The 24,918-nt window shown below is 35.8% G+C and overlaps 1 protein-coding gene across 1 annotated transcript; it reads right to left on the bottom strand.

Moving 5' to 3' along the window:
• Window positions 1-159: 159 nt before the first annotated feature.
• On the bottom strand, window positions 160-23,471 carry LOC111052453 (probable ATP-dependent RNA helicase DDX56). The gene is made up of 11 exons (XM_022339133.2): window positions 23,103-23,471; window positions 20,417-20,578; window positions 19,294-19,428; window positions 18,612-18,802; window positions 10,898-11,158; window positions 8,631-8,810; window positions 5,973-6,117; window positions 4,884-4,981; window positions 3,597-3,738; window positions 1,895-2,095; window positions 160-276 (listed from the first exon to the last, which is right to left on the bottom strand). The coding sequence occupies exons 1-11, from the start codon at window positions 23,172-23,174 to the stop codon at window positions 193-195; spliced, it is 1,671 nt and encodes a 556-aa protein (XP_022194825.1). The 5' UTR covers window positions 23,175-23,471; the 3' UTR covers window positions 160-192.
• Between the last annotated feature and the right edge of the window lie 1,447 nt (window positions 23,472-24,918).

Genomic DNA, 24,918 nt, shown 5'->3' with positions numbered 1-24,918 from the left:
TGTTAGCAAAATAATCAAATCTCTACTCTCCACACACATATAACTTAGAGATTAATAGTTGAACTATCATACCGTCATTTACCGGAACATCTAATTCCAGTGATTTTCACATTTTCAATATCTTTTGATTGGTAATTCTTGGTCAAGAAAGACTCTCAATGTTTCTTAAAAACAACATTTTATAACATTTTGTCAATTATCATCATTGCCATCATCCTTAGTCTCATTTCCAAATCCAGAAAATTCCATATTGAAAAGTGGATTGTTTTTCTTAGCCTGAAACAGAAAGAAAAAATATAACTTACTTGAGAACCAAAACTCAAGATTTTATTCTAGAGTTAATCAATCTACAATTCATCACAGAATAAAATATCAGTAATGGCTGAGACAAACGAGACGTTTTTAAGACGAGTCATCACGGCACGACAGGTCAGGAAGCTCTCTCGATACGCCAACCCAATCAGTCAATCGGCTTCCTGTCCTGTAACCTAGCGCCGCAGTGCAGGATGGTTTCTCACAGCTTGGCGTGTTTGTCATTTGAGATGGGTGTCTGGCTTGGAAGTGTTCCGGCCGCATTGCAGGATGACTGTTAACGGTTGCCGGAACAGCTGGGTTTTTTTCGTGATAGAGAAATTCTGATTGCAGATTCGTTCTCAGCGACCCCAAGTTTAGCCTGAAGGCTCATAATGTCAACAATGTTTTCAAATAATTAAAAATCATCATGAAAAGTCATTAATATGGTAGTAGGCTACACCACGATGCTGGAAACTTTTTACTGGTGACTGGAGTTATTATTGATTATAGGTAACACAAAAATCAAAATAATCATGAGAAAGAAAACTGCTGATGAACGCGAATAAGACCGTCACTCCATTGTTCTATTGCAAACAAAAGCAAATAGCAAGATTTGGTAAAAAATAAATTAAAGTACAAACCTTTAACTTCAAAATCATGTATTTATTTTTCTACATAGTCACCGTTAAGCATTACACATTTCTCCCAACGTGTTACAAGTTTTTTTATTCCGTCACTGAAAAATTCTTCCGACTTTTCTCAAACTCACGACGCGACAGCTGCCTTCACTTCACTGTCCGAGCTGTAATGATTTCCCTTCAGGTCTCTCTTGAGTAGAGGAGAAAAATAAAAATCACAAGGCGCAAGGTCGGGAGAATACGGAGGGTGGGGAATTAGTTCAAACTTCAGGTTTCTCAGAGCCTCTTCAGTTGCACGCGAAGTGTGTGGTCGAGCGTTGTCATGTTACAAGATTATTGGCGCCAGGCTGCCTCTAACATGACAAACTCGACGTCGGAGGTGTTTCAGAGTCTTTATTTACTGAGCAGAATTTACCGTTGCCCCTCTTTCCAGATAATCAGTCACATAAACTCTGCGAGCATCCCAAAACACAAACACAGTCAAAAGAATTTTTTTGCGGACGGTTGTGTTTTGAACTTTTTCACAACAGGAGAATGTGGATGACGATATTCAGCGCTTTGCCTATACGGTAGACCTATCAACAGTATCGTCACAATAAACAGCCTTTAAACGATGATGAATCTCAATAGGATTCACTTTCTCAGCAGTTAAAAATTCGATAACAGCGCGTTGTTTAATTCACGTTGACATAACACCAGAACACGACGCCATACTTTCACTAACCAAACCAAACTGGATGAACACAACGCTTTCAAACTGCGCAGCCGTGTAGAGGAGAAATAGTACTTCCACATGCCACCAGGCGCGCTTCTCAAGTTTATTTAGATTGTGCTCTACAAGCATGTGTGCAGTAGTTATCAGCCTACCCTCGTAATAGGATTGACCGAAATTACAGTTGACCAAATACAATGTGTAACTCAGCAATATTATCTATTAGTAAATAGCAAGAATTTATACTCACCACCCACTTCTTCTGGAACCGGCTCTTCTTGGGTTTGTAAGGATGCTGCAATTTCGGTTTGGGTATATCGATTACATCTCTCAACGGTTCGGGAATCAGGTAGGTTGGCACATCAGCTAGATGCGATTGCAGTTTCACTGTATGCAGAGCTTTGTCGTGTCTCAGTCGCATCAGGTCATTCGGATTCTCTTCAAAGAAACCCTGAAATAAATAATAAAATATAAAAATATTCTTAAAATTTCAACTATCAAAACTTAAAATTGATAGCCACCTATCAACAACAAAACAGGGGGATTTTTGAAAATTGAGATGACAAGCTCATAAGGCCCACCGCAAAGTAGACCCACGCTAATCCACGAAAAGCAACCCATGCCTTGGGATGTTTTGTAAACCATTGCTATAGAATTATTCACAATCAATCAGCTGACAAGTGGATTATTCATTGCATGTATTATTATCATTAGACAGATGTCTGGAGAAGCCTAGCAATGGCTTACAAAACATCCCACGGCATGTTACCGTTGCCCCTCTTTCCAGATAATAAGGTTGCTTTTCGTGGATTAGCGTGGGTCTACTTTGCGGCGGTCCTAATTTTCTCAATAATTGAAAAATTGTTTATATAATAACCTAAAATATCAGTTTTTGTGACAGTGTCACTCTGTTTTATCGTGGTTTAAAATAATGTCAACCAAGACAATATTGTCAACACGATCACATACATATTTAATAAAGAACAGAGCCTTGGGGACCTCTTGTAAAACTTGTTTACAACTGGATCGCTGTTTACCAATTTCAACAAGTTAATATCTGTCAGAGAGGTAAGATTCTATATAATAGGATTGACCGATATTAAAGTTGACCAAATACAATGTGTAACTCAGCAATATTAGTGACAGTGTCACTATGTTTTATCGTGGTTTAAAATAATGTAAACCAAGACAATATTGTCAACACGATCACATACATACATATTGAATAAAAAAATATATAAACAAAAAAATACAAGACAAATAGTCTACAGGTTAGTTTTACAAAAATGCAGTGAATTTATCCACCATAAAATGAAGTCATTGAATTGACTTCAGATTCAATAAAAGTTTTTCGTGGTCTTTGGTCTGGCAGATGAGATCATTTTATGGTGTTTCAATTATATTAGATTCTTATAGAACTGGCCGTATAACTAAAGGAATTAGGCTCAACTCACAATATATCGACTCAAATTGTACGACTCCAGTCGAATATACTCCAGTCCCTCGACCTTATAACTTTCTTTCTCAGTTACATGCTACTCCATTTCTAACCTCACTACACCTCAAATTTTGTTATGATTATCATGAATATATTATATTGTCTTATCTAATTCTTATTATTGTCTCATTTAAAATGTTGAAACAAAAAAGAAGCAACAATAAAGAAAATGTTTCTACTCTGTGCTTTAAGCATGAAGATGAAACACAAATTCTAACCTCACTTCATCAGAAATACAGGCTACGCAACTCAAGTCGAGGCTCGACCAACAAGTCGAGTCGTCGCTCGACTCAGTCTCACAGTCGTGAGGTTGCGGGGACTAGAATCGACTGGTCTGAGTGTCACCATTTGAAAACGTATGCTGCGTCACGAAGGGACTAGAGTTGCAGTCTCTTCTCGACTTGAGTCGCGTAAGTGTGAGTTGAGCCTAAGACTTCAACTGTGTTACACATACCTTTAGTTTTTCGCTATTCAATATTTCCTGTTTGATTTCTTTCAAGCGCGCTTCTCGCACAGCTATCCTTGTCACAGCCCGCCATGCGTCCTTCGCCCTGTAACGGAAACCCTCGATCTCTTCGATCTTGAAGTTGTAAGTTCTGAAAACAAGCAAATACATGTGATAGAGGCACATAAAGAGTAAAAAAACAAGCACATAAAGCGTAGAGAAATGAATGAGATGTTCTAATGTGGTGTGATAGACATTGATAAGATACCTTATGAATGTATTTTTATCATAAAGGCTCAACACACACTACCTCGACTCAAATTGTACGACTCTAGTCGAGGATTCTCCCGTTCTCGACCTTACGACTTTTTTGCTCGTTGTCACTACTTCATTTCTAACCTTAATTTATTTAAAATATTTGATCCAATTCGTCACTACTTCGAATGTAATGCTAACCCACCTACTGGGGGTGCAGGGGGCGGCCGAGCGCGAAGCGCGAGTGTAAAAAAATTTATAATTATTATGAATATATAGTATTATCTATTTCTTATTATTGTCTTATCTAGAATGATAAAGCATAACTTTCATAGAACATAACCTCACTTTCATTAAAAATTCATTTAAAACAAATTTTATAATTTTTATGAATATATAGTATTATCTAATTCTTATTATAGTCTTATCTAAAATGATAAAGCAGCACTTTCATAGAACATAACCTCACTTTCATTAAAAATACACGTTACTACGCAACTCAAGTCGATGCTCGACCAACATATCGAGTCGACGCTCGACTCAGTCTCACAGTCGTGAGGTCGCGGGGACTAGAATCGACTGGTCTGAGTGTCACCATTTAAAAACACAAGCTGCGTCGAGAAGAAACTATAGTGAGGTTCACGTTATAATGGCAGTGGATAAAGTTGGAAGAATAGCGATGCCGATTCTCTCCAATAATTAATTATATTTCTACACTGTCAAAAACTTAATTGGCATCGTTGTGAACCTAGAAAAGGATAGTACGACCGGCTTTGTCGAATGATAGACAAGGATAGCAAAACCAAAGTTGATCAAATACTGTCATTATAACGTGGACCTCACTATAGAGTCGTAGTCTCTTCTCGACTTGAGTCGCGTAAGTGTGAGTTGAGCAAGAGTATAGAACAATATTATTTGTCTAGAAATTATTGTAAGTCCAGTAGTATTATTAGTCCTAATATTGTTAGTCCTAGTAGTATTATTTGTCCAGTAATTTTTAAGATATATGCTGTAATACTGAATTCAATTTATATAACTCACTTGAATAAACTATCTTCCGATAGGGAACCTTTCAACGATTCCTCAACCTCCTCCTTCAGTGGCACTTCTCTCACACTAATGAACGACAATGCTGTTCCCTAAAAAACCAACAAACAATAATAATAAATTATTTAACCCTCTACATATTTACGAGTAATTGTAATGTGAATGATTTTGTGGTATTTCTCCATTATTACAAACTAGCTGACCCGGCGAACTTCGTACCGCTAAATAGTTAATGCATCTCATGACAAACTTTAGCTGTATGCACACCTGAGGAGGCGCGATACGGCATTTTGCATCCAGGTGCTTCTTGCTTATTGGTTTAAATTGTATCTGAAACCTGATAATTGGGAATCTAAAATCAAACTTTGCATAGATGGGGCGGAGCTCCTGAAATTTTTACAAATATGGGACCCATTGCAGTGGTAGAGCTTATCAATGACTATTTTAGGTATAAATTTGATCAAAATCATTGGAGCCGTTTTTGAGAAAACCGCGAAAAACCCTGTTTTTGACAACATTTTTGCCATTTTAGCCGCCATCTTGAATTGCATTTGATCGAAATTGTTCGTATCGGATCCTTATAGTGTAAGGACCTCAAGTTCCAAATTTCAAGTCATTCCGTTGATTGGGAGATGAGATATCGTATACACAGACACTCATATACACTCATACATACACACACACATACAGACCAATACCCAAAAACGCCTTTTTTGACTCAGGGGACCTTGAAACGTAGAGAAATTTAGAAATTGGGGTACCTTAATTTTTTTCGGAAAGCAGTACTTTCCTTACCTATATGTTAATAGGGCAAGAAAAGTAGAAAGTAGGAAATATAAACACTCTTCATGCTGATACGTATTTTTTTGGAATATGTTAACAATTATTTCTGATTACATCAGGAAACGTCATTAGTGATTATACACTCTATGGAAAATCACCAAGAAAAAGTAGTAAGTATACACTCTTCATGGTGATACGTAATTTTTTGATCATGTGGAGAATGATTTCTGATCACTTCAGGGATTTCAATAATCAATATTTTTCAATCACAAAACAAGAATGGAAAACAACTTCACAAACCTTATTCGTTCCTCTAGCGGTTCTTCCAGCTCTGTGCACATATGAAGCAGCGTCAGCCGGAAAGTCGAAATTGATCACATTTGACACACACTGGAAATCTATTCCTCTTGACACTCCAGATTCTTTGTCCTTTCTCCTCTTCTTGCTGAAAATGTGACGAAATCAAAAGTTAGAGAATCATCTGGAATTTAAAATTGAGCGTAACAACAAACATCATCAACTACTGGATGTACCTTAACTCTTCGAGAATACTTTCAAGAATTACTCAACACAGAAATCAAAATAAAAGTTTTATCTATATATATAAAAGCGAAAAGGCACTCACTAAAAGGCACTCAAATATTTGTCCCAAATATTTGGTGGAGAACAGGGGTGGCGGGGGCAAAATTTGGAAGGTCTGGAGGTTTTCCCGTAGCCTCCAGTGTAGTATGCAACAGATTTTGTGTTCAGCTTTCACAGTACTGGTTGACTGACTGACTCACTCTCTCACAGAACTAAAAATCTACCGGACCAAAAACGTTCAACTTTGGTAGGTATGTTCAGTTGGCCCTTTAGAGGCGCACTAAGAACGGATTTGGAAAAAAATCCAAAGATTCGTCCAAAATCTGCGTTTTTTCAGCTTTAACGAGAACAGATGAACAGAAAATGATCAAATTTATTACAGAAGCTCAGCTGGGGTGTAATAATGTTGTTAAGGAATTTGAAATAACGCCAAAGATACGCCCAAAATTAGTGGTTTTTTGCGTTTTCTCAGTTCTTTCATCAAGTAATAGACAGAAAATGTTCAAATTTGGTACAGAGGTTTAGCTGGGGTCTAAAAATTTTGTGATGAGGTGACTTTCATATTTCATCAACGATACGAGCAAAATCAGAGTTTTTCCAACGTTTTTCTCAGCTTTTCTGCGTTTTCTCAGTACTTTGACTTTCTGATGGAATGAAGCATGATAAAAAAAATGCAGGCGAGCGAAGCGAGCCCGCTGATCCCATTTTTGGACGATCCAGTCGGGGGTCCAAGGGGCGGAGCCCCCTGGCTATACGGATATGGCGAGCGAAGCGAGCCTGACGGCTAGTAGATTAATGAAAACAATATAAAAATCTTGTAGTACCCTTTATTTTTTTAAAAATCTTTAAAATGTTTTAAAACAGTTTTAAACCCATGTGAGTGAAGTGTTTTTAAGTTTTATAGAATATAATAAAACTTTCAGGAATTAATCAACTCAAAAATGAAAGTAAAGGTTTTCTAGACTAAAATAGCAAAACTGAAGATATTGAATAAAGAAACGCAAACAAAACATTTAATTGAGTCACGAACTCTAGAAATGCGTTGCCTCTTAACATGAATATGACTAAAGATTGCTGTCTACAAATTTACTATTTTATTATGTTTTATGGTTCATTTAGGTATCAAGATAGTTTGATTTAGATGAGAAATGATTCAATTTCATGTAAATTAAACCGATTGATTAAATGATTTGAGTTTTTAACTGCAATATTGTTGAGATATTTGACAGAATATGATGAAAAATAGACATTTCAAATTCAAAGCTAATAAACTTGGCTACCTGAATGATTTTAATTGTAAAGACTGGTCAAGAATTCAATTCTGACTATGATAGAATAGGCTAAAATGCATTTGAACTTCATAAATCTGATATTTCAGTAATCAAAATAGAATGTTTGCACAATTTTTTTTTATGTTTTGACTTCGTTTAATCCCGATTTCTGAGGATTTAGTACATTATTCAGATTGGTGATTTAGTATATAATAACCATCAACGACCTGTGGCAGGGAATGCCTCTGGCATTTCGGTGGCACAATACTGGACACGACAACTTTAATGCCTCAATGCTCGGACACGAAAAAGTAAAGTAAGTAGTATATAAATTGAAATGGACATAACCTACATATTATTACCTACTATTTGGAAAATTTAAGACAAAATGAGGAAATTGAAGAAGTTTTGGGCAAGAACCTGGTTTTTCTTTTCCGACTATTGTATTGTTTACTGTATCCAATGAATAAATATTATAAACTTAGAAGGAACTTTTTAAGTTCTCCACAATTATTACTATTGATAGAAAATTAAAGAAATCTATCACGTATCACAAAATTTAATTATACTTAAAACTTTTAAAATCCTTATATTTCAGGAATTTTTAGAATATTGCCGGCCAAACTAGCCTGCTAACCTAGTTGAGACGACTAAGGCGTTGAACCCTTCAGTCTGCTAGCGCTATCTGGTCGTGGGTTCGAATCCCGCTCTAGGCATGGTCATTTGACATCTTTTCAAATCACCATTGCACTTTCCATTACCCACGTACAAGCTAAAAGCTCATGTGGGCAAAATCAGCAATATAAAAATCGGAGTAGGCTACCTCAATACATTCAATACTTGTATTACAAATCATAGAACATATCGCATGCCTTACTAACAAATTACAAATGTCAGCTTGAAAATGTGACCTGAGTGGTCACGAAACCATGGTCCTGTACCAAATAAAACTGTGTAGAATGTGACAACATATGTGAGTTTTTATTTCATTATGGAACGGTTCTACAACATTGACAGTGACTCAGTCGAATTTTTAATTACAAATTAGTTTCCTTGGATTTGTGGAACTATTCAACATATTTTAAGGCTAGGAAAAGATACAAACCTCTTGGGTTGATAGGCCGACTGCGGACCAGGATCTTCGAGCGCCTTCTCGTCAGATGCGATGATGATGTTGTAAGTGCCGCGATTAAATTGTGCCACTGAGTGACACCTGATGCTAGCCGGCAGTTCCGAGTTCAACACGCAAGTCGCGATACCAAACTGTTCCAGAAATAGCTTTAACCTGGTGGATAAGAATGGAATATCTCATAATGATTAATGCAAACCTACCGATTAAGTTAAATAACAAGCAACTTGCTTTAAATTTGTATACCTTATCTATTTATTCATAAATAGCGATAAACTGATAGATCAATACATCAATACAAATATCAATCTTAATCGATTTAGTAAGTTTGGGCTAATGCCTGCTAATTTTATCTGAGTGTATAAAGGTGCGTACAGATATACGCGCCGCGAACATGAACAACTCACTTTTAATCAGCTGACTATATCTGTATTTCTACAGAAACGGTAAGATACAGATATAAAAAGCTTGGCATCAGCTGATTAAAAGTGAATTGCTCATGTTCGCGGCGCGTATATCTGTACGCACCTATATACACTCAGATAAAATTAGCAGGTATTAGCCCAAACCTACTAAATCGATATCTGCTCAAGTGTAAAAAGATTGTATGAAATATAGATTCTCCAGATTTACAAGATATGAATAATGAACCACACAAAAGTTTCTCCTAAGTTTTTTTTTTAAATAATGGTTGTGGCAACTTCAAGAGTTTTTTTATAAAATGAGATAACATTTATATCACCTTTACTATTATTACACAAAGTAAAAACATATATATAATTAGTAACCTGGTTGATTCAGTTCAGCCCAGCTGTGGTCTGTTATCAGAGTTTACAGGTTGCACCTGAACAATTTCAGGTCCTCTTATTGATCTGACTGACTTGACAACTATAATCCTATATTATTAAACGAGCAATTTCTGTTTAATGTTTAGATGTTTATATTATATACCTGTATGTGACCGGATCTCGAACGGCTCTAACGATTCTCACGAAATTTTGAACATAGTAGGTTTATGATATAAAAATTCGATTGCACTAGGTCTCATCCTTGGGAAAACTCGCTGAACGACATGAAAAGGATAATTCATCCTTGGAAAAAACAGATGATAATTTCGTCGTCTGTCGATAACAGAAGATGCGTGTGCCTGTGTGGGAGATCAGCTGTGTAATCAATCAGCTTACCGTATCTCGCGAAAAATATAGAAATTTTAATAGACTCGATCAAAATAATCTGATTTGTTGACATGACATGGTATATCATAATATTCAAAGTTAATCATTATTACAGTTTTAAGTGATTAGTGAGTGTTATTTTGTTTTCAATTTGGTTTGTAGAAATTAATTGGTAATATAGACATTTAATAGACTCGATCAAAATAATCTGATTTGTTGACATGACATGGTATATCATAATATTCAAAGTTAATCATTATTTACAGTTTTAAGTGATTAGTGAGTGTTATTTTGTTTTCAATTTGGTTTGTAAACAATCTAATTAGAACTTTTATGATTTCAAATATTTGGACTGAAAATTTGACCTGAATTCAAGTGTATGGACATAACCTACTTTTTGGAATATTATAGTGTATAAATCAAAATTCTAGGAAGAAACAATTTTGGGCTGTGCCTGTTAGTCCTTCCCCAATAATTTTAAAGAATTGAGTTCTGTTTATCAATAAATAAAAATAACGAGAGAAGCTCGGTGCCCCGATATTCAATAATGAACCGCCCAAAAGTTTCTCATAATTTTTAAAAAAATAGTGGTTGTGGCAACTTCAAGAGTTTTTTTTTATAAAATGAGATAACATTTATATCACCTTTACTGTTATTACACAAAGTAAAAAATATATATAATTAGTGACCTGGTTGACTCAGTTCAGCTCAGTTCATGTCTGCTATCAGAGTTTACAGGTCGTACCTGATCAATTTCAGGTCCTCTGATCTGACTTGACAACTATAATTATTTTTAATTAAAAATAATTCAACCTCAAATAGAGCAGTGAAGAAAAAAATTATAGATAAAAAAACCGAACCTCAAAATTTTGCTAGAAGCCATTCGTGTGATGACACCACAATGGATGGAGATACGTGTTTCATGCATGTCCTACCGTTACTGGTAAGCCTTTTGTAGCAATTGTTTTGCTCATTTTAAGTATGAGAAAAGTATAAGTATGAGAAAAGTATAAGTATGGAAATAAGTATGAAATCAACTTGTAACCTGTGAAGTAACTGGTCACTCACTTGTAACACCTGTCGACGGTGTTGACGAAAATGATAGTTTTGCCGCGCACCAGTTGCAGCTTGAGCAAGGCATAGAGTATGGCAGCCTTGTCGTTCTCCTCGGCGTGCAGCGTGTAGTGCTCCAGCTGGCTCACCGGCGCCATCTCGGGCTCCTGCAGCTTCAAGATGGCCGCATTGTGCAGGACCATCTTCTTCAACGAGACCACCTCGTCCGATAGCGTTGCACTGGCCAACGCCGCCTGGTAGATTTTCGGCAAGTGTCTGATAGATAGAATAGTAAAATTAATAGTTAATTAGATAGTTAATCGCATCCTATCATTTTTGGGCAGTTACGAAAGGACGTAGAAGTTGGGATGTTTTTATTTATACCTTGGTCATATGTCATAAGCACTCAAGTCCAAAACTGCAATTTTGAGAAAAGAGAGTCCAAAGTTTTCTTGTCTATATTATATATTATAAAACAGCGAAATGGCACTCACTCACTCACTGACTGACTGACTGACTCATTCACTCACTCGCAGAACTAAAAATCTACCAGACCAAAAACGTTCAAATTTGGTAGGTATGTTCAGTTGACCCTTTAGACCCCTTAGATTTAGAAAAATTTCCAAAGATACGCCCAAAATCTGCGTTTTCCCAGCGTTTTCTCAGCTTTATCGAGAACAAATGAACAGAAAATGTTTAGTACACATGCTCGCTCAGCTAGGGTGTAATAATGTTGTGTTTGAAGGAATTTGAAATAACGCCAAAGATACGCCCAAAATTAGCGGTTTTTTTGCGTTTTCTCAGTCTTTCATCAAGTAATAGACAGAAAATGTTCAAATTTTGTAGCTAGGGTGTAAAAATTTTGTCATGAGGTGACTTTAATATTTCATCAAAGATACGCCCAAAATCAGCGTTTTTCCAACGTTTTTCTCAGCTTTTCTGCGTTTTCTCACCTTTTTCAATAATTGATGGAAATATATTAAAAAAATTCAGTACACAGGTTTAGCTGAGGTGGAAGAATTTTGTTCGCCAAAGATACGCCGATATAGTAACAGGTGTTTTCACCAGCGTTTTTCTACGTTTTCTCAAATTTTCGAGATCAAATTGACATAAAACGTTCAGATGTAATTTCTGATGGAATTAAGCATGCTGAAATGAAAAATGCAGGCGAGCGAAGCGAGCACTATGTACATTATTCTCAATTAAAATAAAATGAAAAATATTAAATTGAGAAAATAATCAAAGCAATATGAAATGAAACAGACTTGATTCCAAACACTCTAATCAATAATCACATAAAATTCACATCAACTAGTTTATTTCCAATAATGAAAATTTCATTACTATACTCTTCAGTTCAAGAAACTCGAAGTTCGAGCGATGAATCTCATCAGGGAGGTAAGAATAAGAATAAGAATGCTTTTTATTCCTTCAATGCATACATACAATGCTATCGGAAACGTCAGTCAACAATATAATACATAGTTTTAAGTTTTGAATTATACAGTGAAAGTTACACTTAGTACGATTTGATATGACAATACAGAAAAAGTAACAATGTATCGAATAAATACAAAATTGTCTTGCATTAGATGAAAAACTGAGGAAGAACAATTAAGTACATTTACATGATTAGTAGCCTATTGAATTATTTCACTACCTATTTGACTTGAAAATAATCCTTCACTGGTAGTTGGAAGAAATCTGAAATTGAGTATAAAGGATTATTCAATAGTAGGCGCTCTAGGTTTTTCTTATAAATTGGCATTGGTAGGTTCCTGGCTATCTCGGGTAATGTGTTGAATAATTTCAATGAAACTTGATTTGGACTTGTTGATATTCTTTTGAGTCTTGTATATGGTATATCTATTTTTGTCTTATTTCTAGTATTATGACAGTGAATGTCAACTCTGCGGCTATAAGAACCTAAATTATTCTTTATCTGGAGGAGAAGTTTGAAAGCTACCAAACTGTGCACTGTCATAATTTTCTCCTTTATAAACAATGGCTTACAATGCTCCAGATAAGTAGCGTTACATATAATTCTTATAGCTTTTTTCTGGAGCAAGAATACTTTTTGAACCTCTAGGGCGCAGCCCCATAAGACTAAACCATACGTGTAAACGCTTTGAAAAAAGGCAAAGTAGCACATTCTCAGGTAATTTGAAGGAACACATTCCTTAAGACTGCGAAGGAGATATAAAACCCTACTTAATTTTGAGCAAACACTTTCAATATGGGGTATCCATGTAAGTTTCTGATCTAATGTTATGCCCAGAAGCTTTGCACTATCTACTCCCTCACTAATCTTTCTGAGTCCAAGCACCAATGTTTGAGTCTTGGCTGTATTAGAAACAGGCGGTTTGCTCTAAACCAGTCTGAAGCCTCACCCTTACAGCTAGACATTTTTTGATGGAGGACACCCAGATCCACATCGTTTGTGACCAAAGATGAATCATCAGCATAGCAAACTATTTTAGATGAAATATTCAATCCTATATCATTCATCATCACTAGAAACAATAACGGTCCCAGTATGGACCCTTGAGGTACTCCGTGTGGTACATTAAGTGGCTCAGAAATATTTGAGTTAATACACACTGACTGAGTACGACCCTCCAAATAGGATTCTAAAAGTTTAAGAGTATTGTCATGGACACCAAGAAACTGTAATTTATTCAACAAGATGCAGTGATCCACGACATCAAATCCCTTACTTAGATCGAATAGAATTAATCCTGTGTATTTTTTACTATTAAAGCCCTCCTCAACTTCGGTTATAACTGATTGCACAGCGTCTATTGTTGACTTCCCTTTTCTAAAACCATACTGGGAATCTGTAAACAAGCAATTTAATTCAAGGAAGTCATAGAGTTGGGTTGCGATAATATATTCTAGGATTTTTCCAAAGATAGGTGGGATGGAGATTGGTCTGAAGTTATCTGGAAAATTTATGTCACCCTTCTTATGATCGGGATGGTTCTTGAATGTTTCAGCAAGGATGGAAAAACTGATGATTTTATACATGCATTTAAAACTGTGGTGAGCGGCTGTAAAATGAATTCAATTACTTCTTTAATAAGGGAGCTAGAGTGAGAATATATGTCTTTGGTGGTGGAAGACTTCATTCTAGAAACTATTTCGAGGACTTGAATACAGGTTACTTCTTTTATTACAAAAGTTGCCTGCGTTTTTGGGGAAGAGTTCAGCAGGTCAACAGCAGAAATTTGTGACGGCTCAATATCTTTATAAATTTTCTCAATGGAGCTGATAAAGTGTTTGTTGAATTCCTTTGCTGAGATAGAAGTAGCGGTAGATTTAGCGGGCTTGGAATTATTTCGAATAATTTTCCAAGCTGCTGAGCATTTATTGTTAGCTGCTTCAATCAAATTCGCATTGTGGTTTAACTGAGCCACTTTCATTCACTTCTGTATAGCTTTTTAATACTATTGTAAGTCAACCTAGCTGATTCTGTACCTTCTTTTTTCAGTTTATAGTAGGCAATCAAAACGTAATTCTTAAGTATGTTCAGAGCCGGTGAATTGAGAAACTTTTTAGCCTTAGATTTATTGGAAATATCGGTCTACGTTTGACAACTGGAAATGAGTCCAAGAACAAACCGTTAAACATATTGAAAAATGCATTAAAATTGTATTCAGCCCTGTCATGAATGGTTACTCTAGTCCAATCGACCAAACTAAGTCTATAGCAAAACCAGTGCAATGCCCTTGAGGTTATTGGCCTGAAACTCTGTGGCTGCAAACTCTGTTTTTTACCAGAATTTCCCGAATTTAAATTTGATCTCACAAAGAAACATAGTGCATCATGATCACCTAGTGCTAGCGGGTCAACCTTAACACTAAAATCTTCAGGATTTAAATCAGTAGCTATATTATCTAGTGCAGAATTATGTCTTGTTGCCTCAAAATTTGTCAGATGTAAATCCAGGGACTTTAATAGATTTATTAAATCTGACCTTCTAGAATCCATTGATAGAATATTTACATTAAAGTCTCCACCTACGATAATATTATATTTATTTTTCTTATATTTATTCAGAGATAAAATTAGTCTCTCCAAAGCACTGAAAAATAATTCCAGGTTACCATTAGGCGATCTATATATCACTATGATGAGAAGTTTTAATTTTTTAACAATAACTCCGGCAAATTCATGGTGTAATTCAAGACAATGAGATGACAAATCAAGAGGCTGGACATGGTCCGAATACTTGTTGGAAATAAATATAGCAACCCCACCATTTTTTAAAGAGGTTCTGCAAAAGGCAGTTAACAATAGAAACCCACTTATCTGTACTAGATCTATGATTTCTTTCCTTAACCAGTGCTCAGAAAGACAAAGCACATCGAAATCCCTCTCTTGATTTATCATCTCGATCTCAGTGATTTTGTTATTCAGAGATTGAACATTACAATACATAAGAGAAAAAATATTAGGATTATTTTTAGAATCTAAAATGTTCCGTTTAAAAAACGAGCTGGATTGTTTGGAGAACTGACTAAAAAATTGTTTTCATCCAGTGATTGATAGGAGATCGGGATGATGGTTTCAACTGAAGGTGATTTCTCTGTCAGTACAGAGATGACTGAATTTTGCGCGCGGAGAGGGGCTGGTGAGCTGGGTGTGACTGGATATGATCCTAGACATTGAAAGACAGGAGAGTCAGGTGACTTGTGAGAGTTGCGCGTAAGTAAATTGTGTTTCTCCGCTAATAATTCAGCTCTCGAGGATGCAGGGCGAGCATTGAAAAAGTCTTTCACAAAATTCGTCAGTCGGTTGACGAGAGTCCGTTTCCCACGCCGGTTGAGATGAAGCCCGTGTCGCGTAAAATGAGATCTGACGAGGAACGCATTAATATCCATGTAGTCAATATTAAGTCTACCTGTATAGTTCCGCACCGCACTGGATAAGTACAAGTTTGCATTACAGATATTTTCATTGAGAGTAGAATCATCGTATCGATAGGGTACACTGCATAACAGGACATTAGTCTGAATGTTTATATCAGCAAGAGACTGGACTGCCTGGTTTAACGTCGACTTGAACGGTTCACCGCGATGTAAGTCATTTGAACCGGCCGATACAATTACAAAGTCTCTCTCAGTAAAGTCCTTGATCAAACTACAACTATCAAGAACAACATTTTTCAACTTAGCACTCGATTTGGTGGAAACTAAAACCTCAAAATCATCTCCCAGGTCTCTCGTGTGTTTACAGAACTGTTTTCCCTGACTATCAGTTAGAAAAGTAACTCTCTGTTTCTTCTTGGAGGTGATATTCTTACGGCGTTTCAAGTGAGTTGTTTCTCGCGTTGAGGGGGGTTGGTGAACTTCAACTTGTACCTTAAACTTATCCGGCATCAAAGGTGACGATGTGTTAGAAGAGAGTACGGAAAACCTATTCTCTGTCACGATTGGATTACTCTCTCTCTGTCCATTCTTAGGCTTAACAACTTTTTTAGATATGATAAAGTCCGTATCTTTAATTGAATCTTGTTCCAGAAGGATATCCTCTATCATAAAAACTATTTTGTTCTGTTTGAATTATATTTATAATAGCATTTTTATTTTTCAACTCTTCACTCAAACTGCGTTTAGTTGCCTCTAGACTGACAATGCGTGATTTCAGCAATTTTATTTCCTCGTCTGCTCTCCCTTCATTGACCAAAGAGTCCTCAAAACATTCCTTTCTTCTGTTCCTCTCATCACTCAAGGATTTAGCCAACTGTTTATTTTCAACTGAGATCTCCATAAGATCGTTTCTCAATTCATTGTTCTCCGAAATAGAACTGTCAAGTTTATTTAAGACTCCGATAATATTTGGAATCAAGTCAACTATTGCATTATTCGAATATTTTTCAGCTATCATAGAGAGTGTTTCCCTAACATTAACTGCCAGTTCAACAACATCAGCATTGATTAAGTCACCATTTAAACTATTGAGCTCCGATTGCGCGCGAATCAAATTTTCGCGCCTTTGACGAGTCGTCATTGGCTTCATAGTCTCTATGAAAAGTAAAAACACCGGTTCTATTGAAAGAGAAAGTTCACTGATAAGAAAACTGGTGGTCACTGTCGACAGTCAGCGTTGTCATAGCAACCGAAAGACGCTACCTATTTTGCTAGCAGTCACGTCAGCCGGCAACTCTTGTACAGGTATGAAAACAAGATAAGGAGAACGCTATCAGTTGCACATAAATTGAGCTGCTTAAAAACAACAAGGAATTATTGAGCCGGTGAAATTGAGAGGGTGAGTGATACTGAGAGAGAAAATAATTGAACACTGTAACAGCAGAAAGGATAACTCCGACGATGTTTCACAGTCAATCGTAACACAAGCAACAGATGGGGTAAGAATTGATACGGAAAACAACAGCGTTTAGGAGTGTTCCTTTTTATATCACTTCTCACAATAAAGTAATCATTAGAGACAGTTTTTGTGAGGGTAAATTTATATCCGTTAGGTTCTTAGCAGAGGGTTCAAGGTTCATCAAGCTCGAAAAGTGTAATCAAACTGTCAATTTCTTGCAATGTCCACTAGGTTAGAAACAAATGAAATTCTGAATAAATCCAAGTTCCAATAAATCACAAACTTTCTATACACATTACTGAAAGTCCATCACTAACTTTTATGAAAAATCTATCGATTATTGATGAAAAACTATCGAAAACATTTTAAAATATGAAAAATAACAGACACGACACTAGAGCAAACAATCGAGGCAGCCAGTGCTACCAACCTCCTAGCTAGGTAGTTTAGCTTTTAAAACTAATAACAATTCTAAACCCCAAAAAATGGTCAAAGATTTCCTACAATTATTTCTAGTGGAAATAATTTCCACTCTGACCAATCACAATTAAACATAATACGGTAAGCCAACAGTTCCAGTGGTATAATTGTGTTTGAAAAGGCTCCTTATTCTATATCAAAGGAGTGATCCGTGGTCTAGTGGATAGAGTGCTTGCGTAGCAGCATAGAGATCCCGGGTTCAAACCCTCTCACAACCAAAAGTTTTTTAACCAGATCACTCCCGTATATCGGATGGGCACGTTAAACTGTCGGTCCCGGCTGAAGTATAACAGTCGTAAGGCCCATTGACGGCTTAAATTATATATTCAGGCGGTGGGACCTTCCCGCAAGGGACTCCCCACCAACAAAAGCCTTACGAATTTACTTTTTTCTATATCAAATACTTCAAGCTATACTCTATCAGTGAATACATTAATTATTATAAGCCATTAACAATAATTACATTACACAGCAATATCACCTTTGCAATCCTATTATATTAAGCGAGCAATTTCTGTATTTTTATACATTTATATCTGGTTATTTATGTTCAACGGATCTCGAAAACGGCTCTAACGATTTTCACAAAATTTGGAACATAGTAGGTTTATGATATAAAAATTCGATTGCACTAGGTCTCATCCTTGGGAAAACTCGCTGAACGACATTAAAAGTATAATTCATTCTTGGCTGAAACAGCTGTGGATAGTAAAAAAGTGAGTGAGCGAGTGAGTATGTGAGAAATCAAAATATCGCATCCCCGAAATTCATAAGATGACATATAGCCAGCTGTGAAATATAAACACGATCATTTTAGAGAATTGTGTTCTGTTTATCAATAAATAAAAATAACGAGCAAAGCTCGGTGCCCCGATATTAATTATTAAAAAACCAAGAGATGAAAAGAAGAGAAACTTACTTAAGTACTTCTTTGACGTCATCCTCGTAGCCAAACGAGAATATCAGGTCGGCTTCGTCAATAATCAACGTTTCCAACGTTTTCTTCAACGAAAACGTCTTGGCATTCAAATGGGCTAGTGCCCTTGCCGGGGTTGCGATTACTATGTCAGGTTGTTCAATCAATAGTGGTTTTTGCGCTGAGATATCGACCTGGAAGAAAAATAAAATTCAAGATCAAATCTCGTTCGAATTATCAAGATCTCCTAAAACATTTAGATGCATTTTGCAATTTTTCAGACTAAAATTTTATAAACAAATATGCATTTAGTTATGTAGTTTAATGAATATCAGGTAAGTTACTGTAAAAATAGGAGTTATTCTGGAAGAGATAATTTAATAATTATCAAATGTTTTGATAGTTATGCTCAAGTATATGATGAACATAATCTGTACTATAATAAAGTAAAGAACTGGCTTATACTCGTACGGGATAAGAAAATTATGTTTGATGCATCATCACGTCTGAACTACTGAACTACTTTGGACTGAATAACTTGAAATTTTGCATATACATTCTTAATTAACCGCGGATGCTATTTTCAATTCTTCAAAATTTCATTACGTCAAGTTTTCAGTCTGTCAAGTTTTAAGATAGACCCAGGTTACCTGCTAGTAAATAATAAAATATTGAAATAACCTACCTGTGCCGATATATCAACACATCGAACTTCTCTCGAGCACTTTGTGGTCAATTCCAGGAAGTTTTTATGTATCTGACAACACAGTTCTTTGGTGGGAGCCAATACTAGAGTTTTGATGGCTTGTTCTCGATCAAACTGGAAAAAAATATCAATGTCAGTTCAACAAAGTAGGATCTGAGTAAACTAGAAACATAGAATCCAAAGGTCTAATAGTAATAACTAGTAGTTCTGTGAACAGTAGACCTCACGCAGTTTTCTCATCCACAAGTACACCTGTTCTAGTTGATTCAGTTGAATCACAATTCACAGTTAAGTCATAATTTACTCTTAAAAACTGTTATTTGTTTTCTGCAAGATCAAAAACTCACTTATGTTAATAAACTCAGTTCACGTTTGAATTTGTATCCCATATGAAAATTTATCCAGTTTCGTGATAATCTTTCCATATGATAAAAATATTTCTCAACTATTTTTAAATATTTTTTTCAATCAAGAATATTATAATTTCTTCAGCATTATTCAATTCATTTTTAAATCATTTTTCATTCTATTTTCAATCACCTATTAAATTTGTTTTACAAATGTGAGAATATTGATACTGATGGGCAAGCATCATAAAAAATATTGAAACTCTACTTAAAGAAATAGACACGGCCAGACATATGTGTAATGCATGCAATGAATAATCCACTTGCAGCTGATTGATTATGAATAATTCTATAGTTATATAGTTAATAATTCGATGATATATATAAAGTGTTATCGGAGTATGGAGGAATTCCTTTTCTCTTCATATTATCCTTAGAATGCAAAATTTCAAAAAACCTTGTAAATACATCGACGCGCAGTTTAAAAAGGAATATTCCTGCCAAATCTCATCGAATTCCATCAACGCGTTTGGCCGTAATCGCGTTACATACAGACAGACAAATTCAAATCGAGTTAAAACATAGACCTCACTACGTTTGGTAAATAATTATAAATACAAATCTATATTAAATCAGCAATTTAAATAAAAAATAAATTATTACACCATCAACAAGTAGGCCTGATAATTATACAAATAGTAAATAGATTTTTTATTATTTGAATTGTAATTGAAGCCTTTTGAATATCATCTTACCTGTTTCTTAGATAGTATTTTCTGTATAACAGGTATCGCGAAAGCCCCAGTCTTTCCAGTACCTGTTCGAGCTCTCATTAAAACGTCTTTGCCTTCTAAAAATAAAGGAATAGCTTTCTCTTGAATTAATGTTGGGCTGAGCCATCCCAGTTTTGCGATTCCCTGTGAAATAAAATCAAACAAAGTTATCAAAACAATATTCAAAATCTAGTTTAGATTCAAGAGGCATTTGAGGTAAAACTAGATGTTTATTAATTATTTAATTGACGTGACATACACTGTTGGAGCTAGGCTCAAATTATACAGTTTCACATGACAAAAAAAAATAGAGATCGATCAAATTACTCAGGTGCGAAGTATTTGATTGTGTGTCTCATGTTCTCAAGATGTAAAAATTGGGTAGATTCGAGTTTCAGGGAAGATCGTAGAGTATAGTAGTTAATTATCTGAAATACGGAAAGCAGGTTGAGTCAATAATGGGCGCAACTTCAGAAGAAGAAAATGTATCACATGGATCGTCACATGGTTCAAAACTTGGGCTCTCATTACAGTCCCTATTTATGACAAAAATGATCTGAACCTCGATAGCTGCATTGAGAGGTGACGATCTTAGCAGCAGACAGTACCATAGCATTAGTCAGGGTAGACGGCCCCAAAATGTCAGGTCAAAGACTCAAGAACTCGTTTTGAGGCTAAAGGTGCGTACAGACTTTCACTCTGCTCCGCAACCGAACGTCACTCCAGCAGAGCGATTGATGATCGACCGGGGAGCAAGAGTGGTTCGACCGGGGAACGCGAGAAGATCTAACATCTTCCGTTACGTTCATGATGGGTGCGTGGGCGGAGCGACTGTGGTTCGATGGAGGAACGAGGGCGGTACGAGGGCGGAGCGTGTTCGGTGCGGGTTGGAAGCGCGTATATGTGTACGCAGCTTTAGAAATGATTTTCTGATACCATTAAATCAAGATGAATAGGAACAAATCTTGGGGGATGTTGTGCACTTGTGAACTCTTAGCAAAAGAAACATGGGTAAAATAAAAGAGATGGGGCCGCGCTACCTGTACACTGGGCTATTGTTCCAAAAAGGTTCATCATCTAACTCTCGACTAGCATACTTGCGACTCTGATTTCGCTTCATTACCCTCATTAATAGCCCAGTGTGGTTTCTTGAAGGCACTTCTCTGGTAGCACCAACTTATCTATTACTTAGCACCTTACATCTGTTGTGTTTTCTACTACAATTATTGAATCAGTGATCCAGTTTTTGTAATTGTATTATTCCCAATGGTTCATTTGATGAAACTCAACTTGCTCACAAGCTGTATACAGACTAACTTGAGTTACACACAATACGATACTTAATGAACGTACGATTTTTGCGTCTTTTCAAATTTTATTAGATTGAACACAACTTGGCAAACATATGATGTGTATCATGGGTTTGTCAAGTTCCATTCAATCTCGTAGAATTTATAAGGACGGCAAACAAATGTACGTCCAAAAATCGATGTGGGCTTTACACACCATGTACGTTTGACTAAATTTGTACTTATCATCGATAGTAATTTGTGTGTTTATCCAATCACTGTATGCTACCACTGGTTTACAGCTGAAAGTGCCTTTAAGTAACCACACTGGTCCACCAATATATTGCTCGGAGTGGAAACCTTATCAATAGACCACGAAAATGTAGAAATTCAAGAACAATAGGCGACCACTGAAGGGTCACTAGAATTTCTACCTGTTCATCCATTGTTTTCGGCGGCCCCGTCTTATTTCTTTAACCCAAATACATTAATGATACTTTACTTGTCAACTTGCTCGATTTTGTCACTGAAATCAAATTTGTCTTAGGAGACACATCTCAAATTAGCAAGAAACTATCAATAATTATTTTCCTGCTTTGGAGGAAAAGGAAAATTTAGTATCGCCTACTGATGCTGTATTATGCAGTCTTTTACAGTCGCATACAGTAGGTATTCTGATTCAGTGCAAGTCACAATCATCGTTCGGCTCCAGAAAAATACACTCCTTATGATGACATATAGTGTATTTAATGCAGTCCATAAGCTAGTGTTCAGGCAAATTATTATTTCTCCTATTTTTAACAAAAAAACAACACATCTTTACATTCTGAAGAAGAGCGAAAGTGCACTCATAAGGAACTTGATGCAGAGAGAACATGGTTGTACCTCATCGTTGTCTTGAAAGTATTCTTTCCCAGTGCAGGTTGTGACGACGGTTGACTGCCTACCACAGTCAGTAAAAAATTACCCATTGAAAGTGTTTATAAAGTCAATATGAAAACAAAAATAAAAAAATTTAATATGGAATTAAAATCAAATTTGAATAACAAAGCTTGTAGCTGCTGGTGGACTATTTTGTTCATATTTTTGATTGTTTGTGACACTGGCAAAAGTTACCCTATGCATAACTTAATCCATTTAGAGAAGACTGGTTAGCTGCTACCAATCACAAATTTGAATATTTTGAAAAAATATATTTTAATCTGAAATACTGTAATGATTAATATTTTTTTTCTCAGTACATTTATGAAATGTATAAATTAGAAATAGCCTAACTAAGAGCTGTCATCAATAAGAGAAGATAATCATAGTTATTTCAATGTTATAATTTAACAAAGAGTATTTATTAGGCTAAAGAAGCAATAAATGCAAAAGTTTACCTTGAGAATTCTATCATCCAATCCCATCTCATGAAATTGAATACCCTTTTGATCACTGTCATTATCTTCCATTTTTGTGAGTAAATAATAACTATTCGCACGAGGTGTCAAAAACAAACATAGATTTTTACAAAGCAATAACTTCTAAAGTAAATCACTTTACTTTAAATAATTTTAATAATATGCTAATGGTGATAAATCATGATGAACTAGTAACCTTAGTTGTAACAAATATTATTTAAAGATGGAATCTTATAAAATTAATTGAAATGTAATTGAACGTCATAAGTCAAGAGCATGACAAAACCATTCATAACCTAAAATGTAGATAGCAACAGAGCATCGATCGTAAGAGCAATAGAGAAGCCAAAAGCTGCACTTTTCTAACGCTAGAGAGCGCAGCAGTCGCACCAAGGTCGTTTCACACTCGCCAATATTGGCCTTCCCTTGCCGAGACAACAAGAGTGCATTCGATTGTCTATGGTTTTATAGTGAGGTCCACGTTATAATGGCAGTGTAGGAAGATAGGAGAAAAGGGTTCTCAGATCTCAGCCTTGCCACCCAAACAGCTGATACTGATATATCTGATGAATTTAACTGTTCATTATTGTTGAAAATAGTGTTAATCATATTTTATTTGTCAAGAAAATATATTTTATCAAAGATGTAATAATAAATTTATATGATTGAGATTAAATATTTTGTCAATTAGTTGAATTTCTACATTGTTGATAAACGATGTGGCAACATCACAAAGCGTGAAAGAGATAGCGCTATCTGCTTTGTCGACTGATAGACAAGGATAGCAACACCATTGCAAATCACACACTGCCATTATAACATGGACCTCACTATAGAGTGATTCACATTATAAAGTCAGTAGTCAGCGACACAAAGTAGAAGATTCTTTAGATTTAGTAGTCTTCTACTCTTCAAAGAGAAGAAGACTTCTCTGTGTCAGCAACTAATTAACATTGGTTGGCTATCCTTGTCTGGCATTGAACAAAGCAAGTAACTATCAAATTCTGATAGTATATTTGATGGTTTATTATATTTCTTCATTGCAGAAAAAAAACAATTTGACATAATTTATTTTTAAATGAGGAAAATTGAATTTTCATGAATGAATAAATATATTTTATCATTATCAACAAGAGTCAACAATAATTATTATTACTAGTGACCTCTGGGTTGGAGAACTCGCTCAAGAATTGTTGTATCGATCTCTGAGATCCGCAACATACAGATTAGGCTTTAGGGCTTTTCTGCGATTTATCCAGGGCGTTTGATATGGTAGACCATGAGCTGTTGTTGGATAAGCTTGGATTCTATGGATTTATTGGTAGTGCAGGGAAATTTTTCGTGTCCTATTTGGAAAATAGATATCAGTCAGTTAAATTGAGTAATGGGAGTTCACTGGTATTTTCAGCATGGGAAAGAGTAGAGCAAGGTGTGCCACAGGGCTCTGTGCTTGGACCGACTCTTTTCAATTTATTTATAAACGACCTGCCAAATAATGTAGATGGCAAGCTCATTTTATATGCTGACGATACAACGGTTCTGGTTACTGGGAAGGATGATAGTGAAGTTATGATTAGGGCTGAAACGGCTATGCATCAACTCAACAATTGGTTTGGTCATAATGCATTGAAGTTGAATATGACTAAATCCAACTATATCAGGTTTGCCGTGACGGGACATCATGCTGAACCTTTAAACCTGAATGCTTCAAATGGGAGGGAGTGCTTGTCTGTTGAAGTGACTAGTTTTCTTGGAGTGGAATTGCAAAAAAATATGAAATGGGATAAACACTTGG

The sequence above is a fragment of the Nilaparvata lugens genome, chromosome 4, assembly GCF_014356525.2.
Source record: "Nilaparvata lugens isolate BPH chromosome 4, ASM1435652v1, whole genome shotgun sequence".
Classification (NCBI taxonomy): domain Eukaryota; kingdom Metazoa; phylum Arthropoda; class Insecta; order Hemiptera; family Delphacidae; genus Nilaparvata; species Nilaparvata lugens.
This window is presented reverse-complemented; position numbering and strand designations above follow the sequence as displayed.

Coding starts and splice junctions, on each gene's coding strand:
- LOC111052453 (XM_022339133.2), bottom strand. CDS start 23,174: ATGGAAGATAATGACAGTGATCAAAAGGGTATTCAATTTCATGAGATG. Junction 18,803..19,293: donor GTGTTGATATATCGGCACAG/GTAGGTTATTTC, acceptor TTTTTCTTCCAG/GTCGATATCTCAGCGCAAAA. Junction 6,118..8,630: donor TCGGCCTATCAACCCAAGAG/GTTTGTATCTTT, acceptor TCACATTTTCAG/CAAGAAGAGGAGAAAGGACA.